The 20,658-nt window shown below is 43.0% G+C and overlaps 2 protein-coding genes across 16 annotated transcripts; both read left to right on the top strand.

The window, feature by feature from the left end:
• Positions 1-1,145: 1,145 nt before the first annotated feature.
• On the top strand, positions 1,146-7,864 carry LOC125292687 (RNA-binding protein 44-like). 4 transcript variants are annotated; one of them, XM_048240111.1, is made up of 19 exons: positions 1,146-1,303; positions 1,695-1,823; positions 2,029-2,092; positions 2,206-2,312; positions 2,441-2,521; positions 2,617-2,662; positions 2,795-2,925; positions 3,052-4,097; positions 4,181-4,260; positions 4,564-4,692; positions 5,093-5,258; positions 5,375-5,412; positions 5,545-5,641; positions 5,739-5,853; positions 6,016-6,144; positions 6,218-6,288; positions 6,420-6,490; positions 6,697-6,943; positions 7,306-7,864. In XM_048240111.1, exons 2-19 carry the CDS (start codon positions 1,727-1,729, stop codon positions 7,597-7,599), a joined length of 3,009 nt encoding a protein of 1,002 aa, XP_048096068.1. In that variant the 5' UTR covers positions 1,146-1,303; positions 1,695-1,726; the 3' UTR covers positions 7,600-7,864. The 4 variants fall into 4 exon arrangements, with proteins under 4 accessions (XP_048096068.1, XP_048096070.1, XP_048096069.1 ...); XM_048240113.1 differs by having other exon boundaries at positions 1,698-1,823; XM_048240112.1 differs by lacking the exon at positions 1,146-1,303 and adding an exon at positions 1,549-1,618 and having other exon boundaries at positions 1,698-1,823.
• A 531-nt stretch (positions 7,865-8,395) lies between these two features.
• rbm44 (RNA binding motif protein 44) lies at positions 8,396-20,321 on the top strand. 12 transcript variants are annotated; one of them, XM_048240102.1, is made up of 18 exons: positions 8,636-9,412; positions 9,516-9,640; positions 9,898-9,964; positions 10,128-10,234; positions 10,668-10,748; positions 10,859-10,904; positions 11,501-11,631; positions 11,717-12,807; positions 12,865-12,930; positions 13,742-13,821; positions 13,918-14,046; positions 14,369-14,534; positions 16,650-16,755; positions 16,931-17,029; positions 17,129-17,205; positions 17,399-17,469; positions 17,606-17,852; positions 19,810-20,321. In XM_048240102.1, the coding sequence occupies exons 1-18, from the start codon at positions 9,336-9,338 to the stop codon at positions 20,095-20,097; spliced, it is 3,054 nt and encodes a 1,017-aa protein (XP_048096059.1). In that variant the 5' UTR covers positions 8,636-9,335; the 3' UTR covers positions 20,098-20,321. The 12 variants fall into 12 exon arrangements, with proteins under 12 accessions (XP_048096062.1, XP_048096064.1, XP_048096066.1 ...); XM_048240105.1 differs by lacking the exon at positions 8,636-9,412 and adding an exon at positions 8,396-8,613 and having other exon boundaries at positions 9,519-9,640; positions 11,717-12,930; XM_048240106.1 differs by lacking the exon at positions 8,636-9,412 and adding an exon at positions 8,553-8,613 and having other exon boundaries at positions 11,717-12,930.
• The last annotated feature ends 337 nt before the right edge of the window (positions 20,322-20,658 follow it).

Here is a 20,658-nt window from a genome sequence, read left to right on the forward strand (position 1 = left end):
AGCACTTCACTTCTGTGAATGATATGATAAGCACACACTAATCCCAGCGCAGTGAGCTGCCTGCAACAACAGCGGCGCTCTGTGCAGCCATGCCTACTGGCCAAGGTTCGAACCGGCAACCCTCTCGTTACGTCCAAAGCGCTAACCAGTAGGCCACGGCTTCATGATTACATGGAATTTGAGCATTTGCTATTTTTGGAAGAATGTACATGAGAAAAAATGCACAAAAAACAAATGTTATCATTCACATCATACAAATGCCAAGGCATTTCACTGGCGTTATGGCATACCTGTCAACACTCCCATTTTTCCCCGGGTTTCTCCCGTATTTCAAGGTCATCTCCCAGCATCCTCCCGTTTTGTTATTTCTCCCGGAAAACTCCTGTAATTTGCATGGCCATCAAACTTCATTTTAAAATCATTGATCCATTCAGGTTGCCAGATTGTGTATGAAATACACCCCACACATACACGATCACTTAGTTTCAATTTCAACCGTTTCATAGGCTAAAACCTGGCAACCCAAAACCCAAATAAGGAAGCGGGTGCCGACTGCGCAGCCTGAGTCTCGTCGTAAGCAAGCGGGCTAGTTGAATGTTATAACAAGAAACTTCACGTAATTAAATAATAGGCTGAGCCTTTTTATTTAATTTAGTGTGGCAGCGCCGTAGCCTACTTCCGTAGGCCTACGATACCAGAAAATGTGTAATAGAAAATTGATGTAATGCATTCCATGGTTCGTCTCATAATGTACTAGCGTAGGCTACAAGTCCGTCTCTGCACAGTATAATTGCACTAGAGATCATAGGCCTACAATTTTTGCTACGAGTTGGCTCTAAAGTTAATTGTTCTTGTGATTTCCACCTGCAAGGAGGCAAATTAAAGAGCACGATATACTATGAGCTTCTAGTCTGGGAATACCCATACAAACTTTAGCCAATTTTGAGATTTGCTCTGCAGGTCCGACTGGCCAAGAGGCACCAATTGATGGGTTTCATCAGGTCCCTTTCCACAGGTGTATTAATCAAGCACCATGCAGTCTGCATTGATAATCAAGGTGCTTGATTTTATACACCTGTGGAAAGGGACCTGATGAAACCCATGAATATAGCCCCCAAGTTAGCACCCGCACCTGAAGGTGTGAACGCAATTAGCCCCGGCACGGCCTGGCCTAGCTCGCTTTGGCTCGACGGTCTGTTTCCAATATCCCTGATATCCAGCATGGACATGTATTTCTTTGGAATTGAGTGAACAACTGTTTTTAAAAACTTCGGCTACAAGATTGCTACTTTGAAACGATTTGGTAAGAGTTTAATGTAGGCTACCAGTTTAAGTTTAATTTCACTATTTACACCCAGCTGGAAGTTAACTTTTTCCAGACCCACTCCCGCTGTATAATCGAGAAGGGTGTTCCCAGGTTAATGTGTTTCAGCCATGGTTTCAGCACAGGTGTTTCTCAGTTATGATGGTAGATAATTGGCTGTGGCCAATTTACACCCTAGCGAAAAAGAAGGGCTAAGCTACGGGAGGGAGAAATCTTATTTCAAGATTATTTAATGTTAAAAGTGTTTCGGTCAAAACCTTCGAAGACACATTTGTTGTCACAGAGTTGCAAACTGTGAGTCATTTCTACTTATTTATTTATTTATTTATTTATTTATTTATTTATTTATTTATTGATTGATCTGATGTAGCAGTGCAGCCTTCCTGGCTTAGGCTACCCAATATGTGGTGTTTCCAGCCGATGCCAGAACCTGAATTGTATGCCACAGCGGTAACGTGGCAGTCGATTCCTTTCCAAAGCCAATACCAAGATGGCAGTGGTAAGTTGTCTGGACGTAGATATTAGGCTACTGGTGGCCACCAAAATATCATATTGTATTAATGCCACTGTTTGTGGTCAAAGGGCAGGTAAACTACTTTTACCTTTATGGTAGCTAACTCTGTTGTTGCACTGTGAACTCTCCATTAAATGGATTAGAAAAGGGGCAAACACATTTAACCATGTATTTGTTTAAACCCCTGCAGCTGTCTGTAAACTTGATTATCCCCACTGGTCCAAAAATGTTGCGAAGAAGTTTATGCTCTACAGGTTGGTAGGTTCTTGTAACTGAGTATGTTGATTAGTCATTAATGTAGTCCTGTTAAGCCATAGAAACACAGGCGTGACTCACCATTGCACTCACAATTCTGTCTTTTTTCCAGGTCCTTGTTTGATTTGGTGAACTCTGTGTATTGTCTGGAGTTGGAAGACAAGAGGTTACTGACCTGGTTCTCCAGCCTCTCAAATGAGGATAGGAAAGTAATCCATGGTAATTTTGAGGTTATGGTTAATTATGTTACACATAAAATACCATTTGCGTGACAATAGTAACATTCACATGTTAACAGGAATAAGGTGTGAGTGCTTTCCGAATAGGCCTATATTTTTCTTTGGCAGACGAGGGAGGTCTTCATCAGTTTCTTCTAAATCATCCTGCTCTTGATATTGCTAAGCCTATCGGAATAGTCCATGTAAAGCGTGAGTTATTGCTATTCTGTTTCCTCTGACCTCTGCACTTACATGTAGCCTATCGGTGTAGGGTGAATCAATATGTTCAAATCTCACCCTTGCAGCACAGATAAGAAGAGCTGCTGAAGAAATAGCTTCACAGTTGAACAAGTATGTATGTGTGTATTTCTCTGTCTGTGTCTGTCTGTCTGGCCTCGCCTCTTATGTGTTTATACCGCCATGTGTGTGTGCTTGTGGCTTGTGTGTTCAGTTCACCTCCTGCCATGTGTTTTTGACGAACAGATCCAGATTGCCAGCATTTCATGGGGTGTCTCGGTGTAAAAAGTGTGGGACAAGTTGTCCTTCAGGGTCTGAAACATGCAGAACCTGTTTTGTTCATTCCCCAGCAGTTGAGGAGAGGATGTACTTGACAGGTTGTAAAAGTTACTCCTCTCATCCCCTATAGTAATACAACAGATGTTTAAGATAATTTTAGCAATGATTTTCTTGTGTTAATTTTGTCATTTTGATTCTGACAGTTTCACTTTTGTCTTGCATAGAACAAAAGGGCGGGGCCACTGTAATACCAAGAGATGCCAAGGAGGACCGAAATATGCTGACCAGTAGCCTTGGTGCTCCTGGTGACCACCAGGTGGCTCAGGGCGGCTTCCAGTCAGCTCTTGACGACAGCCGCACTTCACTGACCTCTCCTGGCCCAAGAGGAGGCGCACGTTTCTCCAAGGAGTGGCGAGAGGGTCGGAGCAGTGTTCAGAGTGTAACCACAAGTGCGTTCAAAGACACATCAGTGCAGGCCAGCTTCTCCCTGGATATGGAGCTGGAGAGTCACAGTAAGATGGCTGAGGGCAGTTCCCCTCCAGCTTACCCCGTCCTCCAAACACAGTTCAGGAATGTCACAGACAACAGGAGCTGTCTGGATCTGCAGAAAGAGACACCCCCAGAATACCACAGCTTCCACAGCAGCTTGTCCACCGAGCAGGCTAGTGTTGACTCCCTCATGGCCACAAGGGGCAGCACAGAGAATAGCCTGATGACACCCACTGCTGGGTTGTTCCCTAGTGAAATCTCCGTGTCATGCCAGAAGTACCCTTCGGAGTGGACCAACCTGGACACTAACAGCCTGCAGAAAAAGACCAGAGATAATTGCATCATGAAGGAGTCTGTCAACTCCGAGCCGTGGCTCAACTGCTCAGTCACTCCAGAGAAACCCCATGCTTCCCCATCTCAGAAACCACATGTGGATCTGCCCTTGAAGCTGGACATAGAAAAGGGTCCGCAAACCCCATCTAGAGACGAGCAGTCAATGGCCGAGTCCTTCATGTCGATCAGTCCAGACAAGTCTGGAGTCCTAATGCCAGTATCAGCTGCTCCTGCCACTGTGAACCAGATGGTAGATGCCAGTGGCGACTTCCGAGCCCGTTTCACGTCTACGCAGGAGTGTGTAGCCGCCCCAAGGACCACGGACGCCTCCACGGAGATGGACTCTCCCATGTGCTTTGATCAAGACACCCAGACCTCACAGGCCTCCACTGCTGACAAGAGTGTCATCACGGAGGTCCACATAGCAGATCTCAATTACCTTACTAAGGTGAGTGTGGTCGTCCCTGAAGTCTTAAACGCCATGTTCACACTTAAATGCCTGATTTGTTTTCAACTTCATATGTCCCATAGGAGTTTTTGCGACTGAAGTCAGTGGAAGAGGAACTGGAGCAGCTGAAAGCCAGCCAGCTGGATTCCAACAACACAAAATGGTGAAACCCAGGCTCTCAGAATCTCTCTCAAATATTATTTTTAATATTATGAATTGTTAAGATACAAGTGCGGTTTGCTGCATATCTGAAGGCACCAGTAAGTAAAATGTATTTATATAACACATTTAAACACGGCTTTCACTCACCAAAAAGTGCTGTACAAAATAAAACAAATTATAAAAAATAAACGTATAAATACAGAGACCTACAACACCCAACATAACAGACAGACCCATAACCATAATAACAACAGTATGCATCTTTAGTTGAACATGGTCTTTTTGCTTGTGTAATGTTCTTCAGTGGGTGTGAGTGTGGTCAGAGGCTGCAGCAGGCAGAGCTGAAGCTGTTGGCTCTGCAGTACTCCATGTGCCAGGATCACTGCTGGAGGAGATACTACACCTCGGTACAGGGGGAGAGCCAGCTGCAATGGTGAGATTCTCAGTGCGTGGTTGATTTGTGGGTCCTAATGAGTGTTTTGAAGAAGGCACCTTTGTAATATGTCATCTGAAACAACTTTCAGATGGCCCATTACAAATGCAACAACTGAAAGTTGTTTCAGATGACATTACAAAGGCAGGTGCCGTCTAACTTTCATCTGAAAGTTGTTGATCCAAAGGTATTCATTCCATTTTGTTAATTAACCACCTTCCATTGACTGCTGGATAGTTGATGGATGATGTTTTGCATCGACCTTTTAGAGGACCTACAAGAGCATTTACACTTGAAAACAGATGTATCAAAGAGCAGACTTCACATACAGAACTTTCACATACAGTACAAAGTTGCATCCCAAATGATTAGCCTCCATGACCTTTTTCCTCCTTTGAAGCACTGGTGGGGTCCCTGAGAGCTTAGCTGAGACTCTGCGGGCCCTGGAGCAGGATTACATCCAGCTGAGGAGGCAGGTGCTCTCAGGGATTGCTCTGGATGAGTTAAACCCGCTCTCTGTGGACACCCAGAGACTCCACATAGAGGCACCGTACACCCCAGCACAGGTAGAATCGCGTACAGTACTTTGCACAGGTAGAATCATGTACAGTACTTTTCAGCTGTGTTCACTTTCGTGTGTGTGGTTGCTTTTAAACCCACCTGTTACATATTTTTTACACAGAAAATTAATGAATATCTGGAAGATGAGACTCCACTTGAGTAAGTACATGCTTTGGTGAGTGTATAGCAAGTGTGTAGTGATTAGTTGTAGTATTATTTAATGATGCTTAATCGCTGACCTTCACATTCTGAACTTCAAATACATCTCCAAGTGTTCCTTGTTCTGTATAGATTTCAGTCTCATCTTCATAGTGAAACAGAAGACACACAAAAGCACTTCAATTCACTTGAAGGTGAAAGGCATGCCACAAATATAAAATCCCAGAAGGTTTGCTACATTACCTATTCTTTTGTGATGTATACATATATATCCATTCTGTTCCCCAGTGAAATATTTTTGGTGTGTATGTTTAATTTTCATACAGGATGGCCCGGGTAAGCATGCAGTGCCACACACAAAGCCAGGTGGTGTGAAAAGCTCCAAAATGGTGTCTGTGAAGACCCAGAAGTCCGACCCATCCCATGGATCCACCAGACCGGGTAAGCGCTTCAACCCCACCCTAAATTAAATTAGGATTGAATTAAGCGTTTAGTCTCCGCCTTTTGGCAATTGCCTTTAGCCATTTGTGCTCTAAGCAAAAGCAAGGCCTTCAGACATAGCTACTCTAAGGAGCTTTGTTCCTGTTATATTAATTTCTACAGGTGGTGGTGAGGGAGTAAATGTTACCAGCGAGGCCTGGTACGATGCAGAGGAGGAACTTGGGGCTGCTGGCCAAAGCCTGAAAGAGGAGCGGCTCAGAAAAGCAACTGAGAGTGAGAGAAATAGAAAAGGTACGTTTGTCGGTCTGATTTGGTCTTGTTTGATCTCCACTCATTTCACTCATGCACTTTCATTTTGTTATAGTGGAAGATGGTGATGGTGTCAGTTCCAGTGGCCACTTGCATGTTACAGACTTCCATCAAGATGTAACTGAGGTACATGCATGCACGCACACACAGTGTCACGCTTACCTGCTTGTGCTCTTCGAAGGAATGATTGTGCATTGCTCATTGACTGCCATAGGAGGGCAGCAAAGTCTTAAGTAAAATCCACTCACCTTCTGCAGGAGGATCTGTTCCTTGCATTTAAGAAATGTCAACCGAGAGATGTTTGTTTCACAATGTCGGACAAGTCCAGGTAAATTATGCTTTCATTTCAAGTAATGAGAACCCACAGACATGAACTAAATGGTATTTTTTTTGTTTGTTTTTTAAAAGTGATGGCAGTCAGTTGGTTCCATTTACCTCAGTAGTTCAGCTTGAGAGTCTTAAGCTTCCGAAATTGGTCTGCTATTATTGACAACCATATTATAAAGTCTCACACTGACCTTCCACTGTTCAAAGGAGTGCCAACGTGACTGTGAGCTCTCCTGAAAATGCTGTGGCGGCGGCGCGAGAGCTCAGCGGCACCTCCATCCACGGACAGCCCGTCCAGGTGAGGCGCGTCAGCAGACTACCTGCAGCAGGCCCTGAGGGGGAGCACACCTTCAAGAAGCCCCACGCTCCCTCTGCCCCCACACCAGCACCCTCAGGAGACGTGGCCAAGCTTGGGGGCGTGAAGACAAGCACTCCATACAACATGTCCCCCAAAGTGAGTGAGAAAGCAGCCTCTTCTGAACACTCTGTTTACTTGACTGACACTGGACCAGAGAAATAGTTACATATGGGTGCAAAGGATCATCTTGCATAAGCATGCTACAAATCTCCCATACACATTTGTTGTTGCTTATGTGTTTTTTTTTTTTTTAATTATTATGAGATCTCATTTTTAATTCAGTATCACTTAATTATTTATTTATTTTTTAAAAGCAAAAGATACTTCAATACTAATTGAAATGATTTGACATTTATTCAGCTAAACAAACTAGGGTCATAGCCTATTTTTTTTCAAATATGTGCAATACTTTGGCTTGTGCTAAATGTCTAGTAACCTCTTGTATCTCTATTTGCCAGCCTGTTCGCTGTCTTATAGAAAAGCTCTTGAACATCAGTGATGTGCCTACGACCACGGGCACCTATGTGCCACAGCAGCCGCCTACCAACACCACCACGGTCACCTTTGGCACGCTCATGAGGCAGCTGTCAGAGCTTCACCCATCAGTGGCTCGGGAGAAGATTGTGGAGGCGCTGCTGGAACTGCGCACCCAACACCGCGGCTCCCTCAACTGCCTGTCACTGTGCACTCTTGTGGAGATGACCTCTAAACTCCTTTCTGCGCAGGCCTTGGACTCTGTGAAAAAGGGCTAGGAGGGGAGTCTAGGAAAGGGGTTAGAAGGGGGTGAGAAGTAATTTCTAGACAAAGAGGAATTTGTAACCCTGTCTTTATTTGTGATTTGTTTTTAAGTTTGGGGGGGGTTTGCAGAGGAAAATAATTTTGATTTTATATTTCTGATTCAGCTCTAGTTATGTGTGGCTTTGTTTCTTTTTTCAAGTTCAAGTTTCTTTATTTTTGTCACATGCATAGTCATAGACCTACAACAGGCAGTGAAATAAACTCCTGACTCCAATCCAACTGTGCCATCACATGCTAATAATAATGTTATAGAATAAAAGTTAAGTTTAAAACATGAATAAATAAGAAGCTAAAATACAGATAAAAGCCCCCCCCCCCCCCCCAAAAAAAAAAAAAAAAAAAAAACTACCCCTACCTATAAATACAATAAAACCTTGTACAACTAAAAAAAAAGACTGTCAGCTGATGTGTTGTTTATGGAGTGTCCACTGAACCTGGAGAAATCAGTTACTGGCACTTATGATGCCTTTTGTACGTCTTCGGTTAAAAGTTAATAGACCTAGGAGTTAGGTCAACGAAGAGGGCATATGAGCCCATTCCTTTGCACTCTGAAAAGTCAGGCTTAAGTTCAAAGTACTAGTGTCTGCAGCTATGCTTTCAACTGTGTTTTTATTTGAAAACTGCAAATAAACCCCAATGCATAATTTTTCCTGAGCATTCAACATTAGGAGCTGGAATAATCTCCATAGATGACTAATATATGTGGATTTTATGTACCACTTGAAAAAATAATACAATTAAAATGACTGACCACAAACTTTAAATTAGGGAGTTAGTTGCAACAGCAGGCCAAGCAGCCAGCCAACCTTCAAATTAATGGTTGTTACATTCATAGAAGCTAACTATTTTAAACTTTGTGTACATTACCCTCTAGTGGATAGGTAGTGTCATTACTACTAAACGCGATCTAGTAATGAGATTGCAGCTAGCAAGTTATTCATCAATTTGGAAACATCAGTTTGTTGAAGGTAAATGATTAATTCTTTCTTAACGTGTAATCGACCCACACAGTTGTTTATGTTGGACAACTAGCTAATGTTAGCTAGCAATACTGTGGAAATGATTTCACATTATCTTTTTGCTACAAGTACAATGCTAAGTTATAGAAGCTAGTTACAGACCTAACCAGACAGGCCAAACGTTAACACACCTGGATAACAAGTGACTAACATAAATGATGGAATTAGTCTGATTTTCCCATAGATAAATATGTATAAGATATCTATTAAAAGTCAAATATTAGTTCCCGCTTTGGTCATCAGTTGAAGATAAGCTCTCTAAGTTATGACCTGTAAACTTAGATAACGTTAACTTCATTAACGTAAACTCTAACTTAGCATGGACTAGTAAGGTAGCTAACGTTAATTACACTTTTATGTCAACTGAGTGTAAGTTCATCTTATTCCTTAATAATTGGTTGGACATTTCACAATGTAATGGGAATGTATATTATTTATGCTGATGCTCTTTTATCATGATAAATAGATCGTGAATGTATGTTAGCTGCGTTCAGGGTGGTGGGTTGCCAGTTGAGCTGACGTGATGGCTCGCTTGTACCTTGGCTGATTTGAGCAGATATGTGAATCACGAATATTGAATGTTCTGACGCGAGTTTTCCTGCGCTACACATAGCCTACACACGTGTCTCTGTCGTGTCAGAGCCAGATAGTCGTTTAGCTCGCACTGGAGAATGCCGCTGCTAAAGTACCCTCCAACGTGTCGGTCGTGCACGGCTAATTCACAGACCAGCTTTTATGCTCAAAAAAGGTAACTTATGTCCGATTTCTTTTAATAATGTTACAAGTAAGACTTAAGAACAAATAGAGCAAAGTCCTTCGTTTGTCCATTTAAACCTTTGGTCTTAACTTAGCAGCGCACTACCGAAAACGTTACCCAACATGTGGTGGCCCCCTGCGATGCCACAACCAGATTCTTATGCCGCAGGGATAACGTGGCAGTTGATTCCATTTCATAGCCTCTACCATGGTGACCGTGGTAAGTTGACTGGCCATTAGGAGTGGCCACCCAATGATCACATTGTATGTTATTGTGGTCAAAGGTGTTTTAGTAAAATCTGTGAAAAGCACCCAGGTCCTTTCACCTTGTCACACTCAGCAACATAACCTATTGGATATACAATTGGAGGTACAGTGCAGGTGTCTGTTGCATGACATATGATGGAAATGTGTAGGACTAGGTCACAAGTTAAATATATTTAGTAATAACGTCACTGTTAATCATAATTCTTTAAGCTTCTACAGGTCTCAGCAAGTATCCCTACTTGTCTATAAATGTGGCTAAGAAGTTCATGCTCTGCAGGTATGTCTAATTCACTGTCACCCCATAAAGGTCAGTAAGGTCTGTCAGTAATAACACAGTCCTCCAGGTAGAAGGCATAGAACACACAGGCTTGACATACCTTTGCATGAACTGATATGCATTTACTTTGTTCTGAAGGGGAGAATTCTGTGTTTTTCTTCAGGTCTTTGTTTGATTTGGTGAACTCTTCATATAGTCTGGAGCTAGAAGACGAGAGGCTGCTGGCGTGGTACTCCAGTCTGTCAGATGAAGATAGGAAAATAATCCAAGGTAATTCAAATAAATTAATGTTTACTTAATTGAATGGGGTTTTAGGTTATATGGGATAATATTTGACGAAGTGAAATACCATATGGTTGACAACTGACAAGACTACTATTCACATCTCAACAAGAATATGTGTTATCAAAGGTCAAAATCTCTGTGCACAGCCCTTTTTGCTCCAGGTGCTGATGGTGTGCAGTATAACTATTGAAAAGTCAAAAAGTAGTATACATCGAACACTGGAGGGTATATTTTGCTGACTTTATTTGGCGTGAACAGCGCATTTCGCAATTTGCTTCATCAGGCAAATTACGAAACGCGTTTTTCACGCCAAATAAAGTCAGCAAAATATACCCTCCAGTGTGCGATGTATACTACTTTTTGACTTAAGAATATGTGTTATGTTAATAAGTCCAACTTTTTTTTTCCCCTTTGGCAGACGAGGGAGGTTTTCATCAGTTTATTCGGAAGCATCCTGCTCTTGACATAGCACAGCACATAGGAATAGTCCATGTAAAACGTGAGTTGTTGCTTTTTATACAGCAATTGCATAAGATTGGTGATTTCCTCTGCACTTTATGCCTTACACAGTCCCTATGAATTTGTTTTAAATCTCTTCTTTCTCTTCAGCACAGATAAGAAGAGCAGCTATCACAATGTCGTCAGAATTAAACAAGTATGTCCCTCTTGCCTTCTTTGTGTTTTGTTTTTAATGCCACTTGTTATTAGCTATCATGATGCCAAAGTTATGATTTCGATACAATACCATGCCTAAGTATCTCAATACCAGTACTGAAATTATGCAATTGCAGAAACCTTAAACATCAGTAAGAGATGTGAAATGTCAGTGGTAGCTAATGTTGTTGGTCAACTAATAGTGGAGTAATAGAATAGGCCTGGAAGGCAGAATATGGAACTTTTAATTTTTTGAAAACTAATAAGAAATATGACTTTTATTAAAACCTGAATAAATTACCATTCTTTAGTATCAGTACTGCTAAAATGGTGTGAACATTTAAACATTCGGTGTAAACATTCAAAATCAATGCAAGTCGTCATGAAAATGTATCGTACTGAAGTGTAGTATCGTACTTAAGTGTAGTGTCCTTCAAAATGTCAACTTTGAAACGTTTTCTTTCCCTTTTTGTGCCTAAGTAATGCACATTTGTTTGTCAAGTTGAAAGGGTCTACAAGTGCAACACTATTTGTTATGTGGAGTTAAGTTTTATGCAAAATGCAATTCACCTCTTGCCATGTGTTTTTAACAAACAGATCCAGAATGCCAACATTTTATGGGATGTCTCAGTGTAAAAAGTGTGGGACAAGTTGTCGTTCAGGGTCTGAAGTATGCAGAACCTGTTTTGTCCCTCAACCAGTGGTCGATGAGAGTACGTACTTAACAGGTTATAAAGCTACTGCTTCCCTTTTGTTTGTGTTGAAATGTCAATTTTGATTCTGTGACTTGATTTAATGTTTTGTCTTGCATAGGACAAAAGCAAGAGCCTGCTGCAAAGCAAAGCAATCCAAAAGAGGAGCAAAATATGCCAAGCAGAAACGGCCTTGGGGTCTGGGGTGTCAACAGCCATGGTGCTCCTGGTGACCACCAGGTGGCTCAGGACAGCTTCCAGTCAGCTTTTGACGACAGCCACACTTCACTGACCTCTTCTGGCCCAAGAGGAGGCGAATGCCCCCAGGCACCACGTTTCTCCAAGGAGTGGCGAGAGGGTCGAAGCAGCGTTCAGAATGTAACTGCAAGTGCATTCAAAGACACATCAGCACAGGCGAGCTTCTCCCTGGATGTGGAGCTGGAGCGCCACAGCAAGATGACCCAGGGTAGTGCCCCTCCAGCTTACCCTGTCCACCAAGATCCGTTCGGGAGGGTTACAGACAACAGGAGCTATCTGGATCTGGCGCAAGAGATGCCCCCTGAGTACTACAGCTTCAACAGCACCATGTTTGACCAGACGTCAGCAAACTTGATGGAAAACACCAGCCTGTCCGCCGAGAAGGATGATGTTGACTCGTTCATGGCCACAAGGGGCAGCACTGAGTGCACAGAGAGCGGTCTGACTACATCAAGTGCTGGGTTGTGCCTGTCTGATGTCTCAGTGTCCTGCCACAGCTGCCCCTCTGAGTGGACAAACCTTGATGCGACCGCTGATGAAAACCTGCGGAATAACAAACCCCGAGACGAGTTTCATAGCATCATGGAGGAGTCTGTGAATTCGGAGCCGTGGCTCAACTGCTCAGTCACTCCAGAGAAACCCCATGCTCCCCCATTTCAGAAACCATATGTGGATCTGCCCGTGAAGCTGGACATAGAAAAGAGTCCGCAAACCCCATCTAGAGACGAGCAGTCAATGGCCGAGTCCTTCATGTCGATCAGTCCAGACAAGTCTGGAGTCCTACTGCCAGTATCAGCTGCTCCTGCCACTGTGAACCAGATGGTAGATGCCAGTGGCGACTTCCGAGCCTGTTTCACGTCTACGCAGGAGTGTGTAGCCGCCCCAAGCACCACGGACGCCTCCACTGAGATGGACTCTCCCATGTGCTTTGATCAAGACACCCAGACCTCACAGGCCTCCACTGAGATGGACTCTCCCATGTGCTTTGATCAAGACACCCAGACCTCACAGGCCTCCACTGCTGACAAGAGTGTCATCACGGAGGTCCACTTAGCAGATCTCGATTACCTTACTAAGGTACTCTATGATGGTCTCCCTTTAAGGGGAACTCCATGGTTCTTCAACCTGGGCCCCATTTCTGGATCTAAATTTTAACTTCAGACATTAAAGGAGAATTCCGGTGTGATATTGACCTAAAGTGTGTTGAAACATGATACCGAGTGTGAACGTATGTCTCATAGCTCATCTTGGCCTGTCCCCTGCACTTAGAAATCTGGCGCTAGTTAGCCAATGCTACCAACAGTGTTTCGTTGTGGTGGCCCGGGCATCAGCCTAGCCATGCAAATAAATCACTGTTTTACACCATTTACAAGGCTGAAAGTAGCTCCATGCTTCATTGGTAGACTTCCGAGGGCCTTGACATTTAAAACGAGACATTGAGAACTTTGAAAAAGCACTGGTAGTTTATTTACAAGACAGTACCTTCATGAAGTTTACCGTTCGCCACCATCTTAAATTTAGTCACGATAAGTCGAGCGATGAGTACGAACAGGTATGATAAGGGATCAGATTCCAAAAATAATTCTGTGGAAATGCATGGATTCCAGTTGCTTCCAGTAGCAGCAACTGGAATCCATGCATTTCCACTGAATTATTTTTGGGCCCTAATTTAAATGGCTGGCAAAGTGCAAATTCCTCATGCATGAACTATAGCTACTGTGTGACATGTAGGAGCATTGAGCTCACTCATCAGTGTTTGTAGTAAAGGTCTTACCCATGATGTTATATTAGCAAATGGATTTTGCATAGTTGTTAAATTAGTTCTAGTTAGACTGAAGACTTTGCACATAGCCCATCATGTAAATTAGGATCCCTATATGTCCCATAGGAGTTTTTGAGACTGAAGTCAGTGGAAGAGAAACTGGAACAGTTGAAGGCCAGTCAGCTGAAATCCAACAACACAAAATGGTAATATACTGTTTGCTTCTTATCTGAAGGCCTCAATAGCTATAGTACATATTTATCCATGAACATTTGTCTTTTTGCTTGTGTAATGTTCTTCAGTGGGTGTGAGTGTGGTCAGAGGCTGCAGCAGGCAGAGCTGAAGCTGTTGGCTCTGCAGTACTCCATGTGCCAGGATCACTGCTGGAGGAGATACTACACCTCGGTACAGGGGGAGAGCCAGCTGCAATGGTGAGACTCTCAGTGCGTGGTTGATTTGAGATTTCTGATTAGTTAATTAATGTCGGTAAAGGTAAAGTTAGGGGCCTGCCTTTGTAATATGTCATCTGAGTATGTCTAGAGGACAGGTTACTTCATTCTTTTCTGTTAAATAAACTCCTTTTCATAAACTGCTGGATTGCTGGTGGAAGACATGACGGTGACATTTGCACCAACCTTTCCCAGGGGGAAAACATACAGAGAAAAATAAATTTGAAGAAAAACCTTGCAGAACCTCACAGAACAAAGTTGCATCCCAAATGATTAGCCTCCATGACCTTTTGCCTCCTTGAAGCACTGGTGGGGTCCCCGAGAGCTTAGCTGAGACTCTGCGGGCCCTGGAGCAGGATTACATCCAGCTGAAGAGGCAGGTGCTCTCAGGGGCTGCTCTGGATGAGTTAAACCCGCTCTCTGTGGACACCCAGAGACTCCACATAGAGGCACCGTACACCCCAGCACAGGTAACCCCTGACTGTGTATTATTATTTACTATATCATGGGGGCAGCCGTGGCCTACTGGTTAGGGCTTTGTGCTTGAAACCGGAGGGTTGCCGGTTTAATCCCCGACCAGTAGGAAAAATGTGGGCGGAAGAAGTGGTTGAGCACTGCTCTCCCATGCCCACATCCACGGCTGAAGTGCCCTTGAGCAAGGCACCTAACCCCTCACTGCTCCACGAGCGCCGCTGTAGCAGGCAGCTCACTGCTCCGGGTTAGTGTGTGCTTCACCTCGCTGTGTGTTTACTGTGTGTGTATTACTCTGTGTTTCACAAATTCACGGATGGAATAAATGCAGAGACCAAATTTCCCTCATGGGATCAAAAGAGTATCAATACTTATACTATACTTATTACTTCTCTGGGTTATCCATTTTCACATGTAGTATACCCTTCTGCTGTATGTTGTTTTAGTCCAGAAACTGAAATTGTATCGGAACGTGACATATTACTAACCGTCCCGTATGTCCAACCTCTTACCTCGATATGTCACTTAACCCTTTGTCACTTCAGCCTTATGGCACAAAAAGGCTTATTGTGTGATTATGCTACATTTCTATACAAACCAAGACGGCGGATTCCTAAAGAAACGCAAGCACCCACACCATAAGTGTATCTAAATTAGCTATGTACCAAAAATTACATTTACCGTGACTCGAAGAGCTGTAAACAGTGTTGTAAAGCTGCATGTACAAATCCGGTTGGAGCTCCAGTGGAATTTTAAATTGCGACGAGAATTCTCAGATTAGCCGTTGATGTCCCATGAGAAAGGTTGGGAATAGGCACCCACCAGCCCAGCTTTAAACTCCGAGCGTGGTAAAGAAAATCGGATATTTCAGGCAGTAAAAGCCCCGGTAAGAACCAAACTAGATTTTGTTCAAATCTACACACCTATGGCTACTGAAAAATGTATTAAGGTTAATTTATCGAATCTTATTTTGAAGTATTAAAAACATTGTTTTAGAATTTTCGAACAAAATGGTTGGTAATTAGCACGTTTACGATAATTCTGTTTGAGAATATATATGGAGTTAATTCTACACATATATAGAATATGTGTAGAATATACTCAAGACTATATACAGCGGGGAAAATAAATATTGAACACGTTTTATAAGTATTGAACATTTTTTTTCAGTAAGTATACTTCCAATGAGGCTATTTGCATGAAATTTTCACCAGACATTAGTATTAACTTGAAATATCCACCCATATAAAAAAATTCAAACATTAAGGTCCATAGGAGTTATGTGTATGGAATGACACAGGAAAAAAGTATTAAACACGCCTGCTGAAATTTCTTAAATACTTTGTGGAAAAGCCTTTATTCGTAATGACAGCTTCAAGGCATTTCCTGTATGACTAAACTAATCAGTCACAGTATTCTGGTGTGAGTTTGGCCCATTCTTTTAAACAGATAGTCCTTTAATATTGAAGATTTCAGGGGTTCCTCTTGTGAATCTTGATCTTTAGTTAACTTCCAAAACTGTTCAATTTAATTGAAGTCAGGGCCTTGATTTCCTTTCTCTGAAAGCAATTGAGTTTCCTTTGTTGAATGGTTTGGATCATTGTCCTGCTAGAAGGTCTAACCATGTCTCATCCTCATCATCCTGGTGGATGTAAAGATTCTCCCAGAACAAAACGACTCCATTCATCATTCCTTCAACTGAAAAACAGCCCACACCATGATGCCACCACCTCCAAACCTCACTGTTGGTAGGGTATTTTTAGGGTGATGCACAGTGCCATTTCTCCTCCAAATATGGTGTGTAGTGTGACATCCGAAAAGTTCAATTTTGCTCTTGCCTGACCAGAATACATTCTCTCAGTATTTCATAGGATTGTTCAAATGTTGTGTAGCAAACTTTCAACAAGCTTTGACATGTTTTTCTTCAGCAACAGAGGAATGCGGGATGAGCCGGTGAAAATTTCATGCGAATAGCCTCACTGGAAGTATACTTACTGAAAAAAATGTTGACGTGTTCAATACTTGTTTTCCCCGCTGTATATACGTTTTTTTAAGGTTACCGATGTTGCTTCTTTAGATTTGTATTTTCATGTCATATATTTATTTTTATAAAGATTGCAATCTGCAAGGCTGCAGAGGCCCATCCAAAGCCACACAGTGTTAAAAGTTCCAAAGTGGGCTCTCTGAAGACTCAAAGGAAATCAGGTTCCTCTAGACCTGGTAAGAGATGCAGTCCACATCCAAACATGAAATATCCCATCTGTATGGTGTTGACTGAAGTGTTACAGTTATTATGTATATTGAAGCCTCCTGGCGAGTTGTGCTCTAAGCAAAAGCAAGGGCTTAAGACATAGCTACTCTAAGGAACTTGATTCCTTTATACTCATCTCTACAGGTGGTGGTGAGGTTAGTGAGGCCTGGTACGATGCAGAGGAGGATCTTGGGGCTGCTGGCCAAACCTTGAAAGAGGACCGACTGAGAAAAGCGATTGAGAGTGAGAGACGCGAAAAATGTTCGATTGTCTGTGTTGGTCTGCTTCAAATAGTATTGTTTAATCTAAGCTTATTTGATTCATGGACTCTTCCTGTTACAGTGGCAGATGTTGACGGCAAGAACATTAGTTCCAGCTGTGATGTTTTCATCACGGACCTCCATCAAGATGTAACGGAGGTAATCTTATTCTGTCTCCTTCTCTCTCTTTATTTTTCTTTCTCTCTGTCTTTGTCCATTTCCCCCTTTGCCCTCTGCTCCCTCTTACTGTCTGTAAATTGCCAGTGTTTCCTATAAACAAATGGCTGCATGGCTCATCTACTGCCACCAGAGGTCAGCAAAGCCTCAAGTTAAATCCTCTCTCCCTCTGCAGGACGATCTGCTGTTTCTATTTGAGAAATACCAGCCCAGAGAAGTTTGCTTCACAATGTCAAACGCTTCCAGGTAAATGTTGCTGTTTGAAATAATCCCGCTGACGCCCATTAACTTGATCTTAACTGAACTCGGTGGTTTAACATCAGTATTAGTCCACTTTAGTTGCGAACTGCATTGTATCAGATCCTTCTCTCTTCTTTCAAAGGAGTGGCAAAGTGACGGTGAGCTCTCCTGAAAATGCCGCGGCGGCAGCGCGAGAGCTCAGCGGCACCTCCATCCACGGACAGCCCGTCCAGGTGAGGCGCGTCAGCAGACTACCTGCAGCAGGCCCTGAGGGGGAGCACACCTTCAAGAAGCCCCACGCTCCCTCTGCCCCCACACCAGCACCCTCAGGAGACGTGGCCAAGCCTGGGGGCGTGAAGACAAGCACTCCATACAACATGTCCCCCAAAGTGAGTGAGAAAGCAGCCTCTTCTGTGTTCCTTACTGATATTGGACCACATAAATTAACTAAGGTTTAGGCTTCATGTGGATGCAAAGAATGATCAAGCAAAATTAGTATTATCAAAGTCCTTATAGGCAAGTCCCCCCACTCGGCGGTAGTGTTGCACGGTGTATCGATACTAAAAAGGTATCACGATGCCTTCACGCAAAAAACGATACGATTTCCGACGTTTTTAGAATCGATACTTTATTAAAATAATAACGTTCTGTGTCTGTGTGAACTGCTGCTCTCAGTGCTCCTTGGACGCATCTAGGCAAGTGGGCGTGTCCAGCAGGCAGCTCTGAGTGAGTGAGTGTGCAGGCAACGTCAACATAGTTCTTTGCCGACAGTCCTCGGCCTTGTGGATAAAACAAAGGTGAAATCTGGAACTAGCCTATTTCAGATAGGCTACATGCTTAATATTGAAGGCAAGCCATCAGGTACACAGAGGCCCGTTAAGTAAAAATATGTTTCAAAGTCATTTAAAAGCAGTAGGCTGCGCATGGAACTTGGCTAAACACCAAGACATATCCCAACATTTTTAAAGAGTTCAAAGAACGACAGGTTAAGGAATAGGCTATAGAAAACACGACTACATGGTTAGTGCCAAGTTATTCTCTTCTGTTTTAGTCTAGCTTAAGTGAAACGAGTATGGTTCTCTGGGATAAAGCGAACCTTCCTTCATCAATTAATTTTGACGAGACATAACGAGCTGTAATCATTTTGACGAGACATAACGAGCTGTAATCATAGGGTGCTAATGTGATGAAAGCGCAATGTTCACGCCAGAATGACATTATCATAACTTGTAAATAATCTTTCATGTTCGGTCAGTACTACTGGTAATATTTGTCATGGCATGTAGACTGCAATTTGTTCAATAATTATTGCCCAGATGTAGGATAGGCTACCCGAAATGCGCTAATTAAAGCCCACAGCATATAATACCACCAAAGCGTGTTGAGTCCTAATAATAATATTGTTACGTGGTAGCAAATCATGTTATCAAAGAAATAGACGTCATGTAGGAAAGCGCACAGATATATTGCAACAGGTAATGGTGTAGGCCTATCTGACGAAGACCTGAGTGGTGGTAACGTCGTACTTGTACACTGGGCGCAAAGAAGACTATCCTCACATTTTTCCCTTTGCAACTGTCAAAGAAATCCCATGAACACGGGAAGGCCTAGGGTAGCCTAGCCTATACTGTACATCAGATGGCCTAAAGATTAGGCCCCTCTGCATAGCATTCAGTGCAGTAGTTACAGCATGCAGTAATTTCAAAACTGACCTTGATCTAGCCTAGTTTGGCTATTTAAAGCTACTTTATTGCCAAAACACAACACAATGTAAATGAACTATAACAATCAATAAAGGACTTCATCACACAAAGTAGGCCTACTATTTTACTGACTATAAAAAATAATAATTATGTAGGAAGTTTAGAACCCGGAATTGACCTGCACACTACAAAAGTGCACCGAATTCAACACAAATGACTCAATACACTTGGAGGAGGTATGAGTCCTTTCTTTTTCAGATATCTTAGGATTTCGCCGTAGTATCGTTTAAGTATCGAGCATCGTGATATTTATGGCAGGTCTCGTATCGAAGTCATAATTTTGGTATCGTGACAACACTACTCAGCGGCCATCTTGGAAATGCACTTTGGGCAGTTTCCTGGCAGCTATTTGCCAATCCAAGTGAATAGGAAGGCATACAGGAAGGGGTGGGATGTATGTGTCGACAACTGCCATATTTCTGTTACGAACTAACCCCATGCATTTCTATGGAGGATTCTTTGAGTGCTGTATCTCCTCATTAGAAAGTCTCTGGTGTAATGCTCTAGGGCATATGGAACATTCTTCACACACGTATACTGACACCAATGATCTCTTGTATCTGTTTTTGTCTCTGCCTACCAGCCAAGCCGCTGCCACATAGAAAAACTAGTGAACATCAGCGACGTGCCCACAGCCACTGGCACCTATGTGCCACAGCAGCCGCCTACCAACGCTGCCGCCATGGGCAGCTTCGACACGCTGATGGGACGGCTGTCAGAGCGCCACCCGCTGGTGGCCCGGCAGAAGATTGTGGAGGCGCTGCTGAAGCTCCGGGCCCAACACCGCGGCTCCCTCAGCGGCCTGCCGCTGCGCACCATCGTGGAGATGACCTCTGACCTCCTGACTGTCAAGGCCTCAGTATCACCGTGAGGGGTGGTTTGGATAGAGAGGGGTGGGAACGCTCTAGAAGGTTAGGAAGGGGCTCCGACGAACATTACTGTTAATTGTAGCTTTCAATGTTCCTCATAAAACTGTTCCACTGTTCCGTATGAGACACTGTTCCACAAGAAACACTGTTCTGATGTTTCAATATTTTGTTATCTGGACCATTCTGAATTTGAAGAATACTGAAATTAAAGAAATTGTACATTTTATACTGTGAGTGTTATCAGACTTCCCATATATCCAGGATATGTAAGCATATTGTAAGACGCTCAGAAAATTATATATATAGCCTCGGAAACATAGAGACGTCGAGCTATATCCTCACTTAAAGGAGCTTGTGTGGACAAGTAGGGTGAAGAGTTAAATGGCAATGATGTTATTACATACTCGTTAATCTGACTCCATTTGATTAATAATTTGTATCACCAATCAATTACCAAGTAACTAGTTTATCAGCTATGGAGGAGAATGGCATGGCACACTACGAGAATTGAAGTTATCCGATTGGTAGGCAAATGAACAATTTAATAGGCATTAAGTCTTCAA

This window comes from Alosa alosa, chromosome 3, assembly GCF_017589495.1.
Source record: "Alosa alosa isolate M-15738 ecotype Scorff River chromosome 3, AALO_Geno_1.1, whole genome shotgun sequence".
Classification (NCBI taxonomy): Eukaryota; Metazoa; Chordata; class Actinopteri; order Clupeiformes; family Clupeidae; genus Alosa; species Alosa alosa.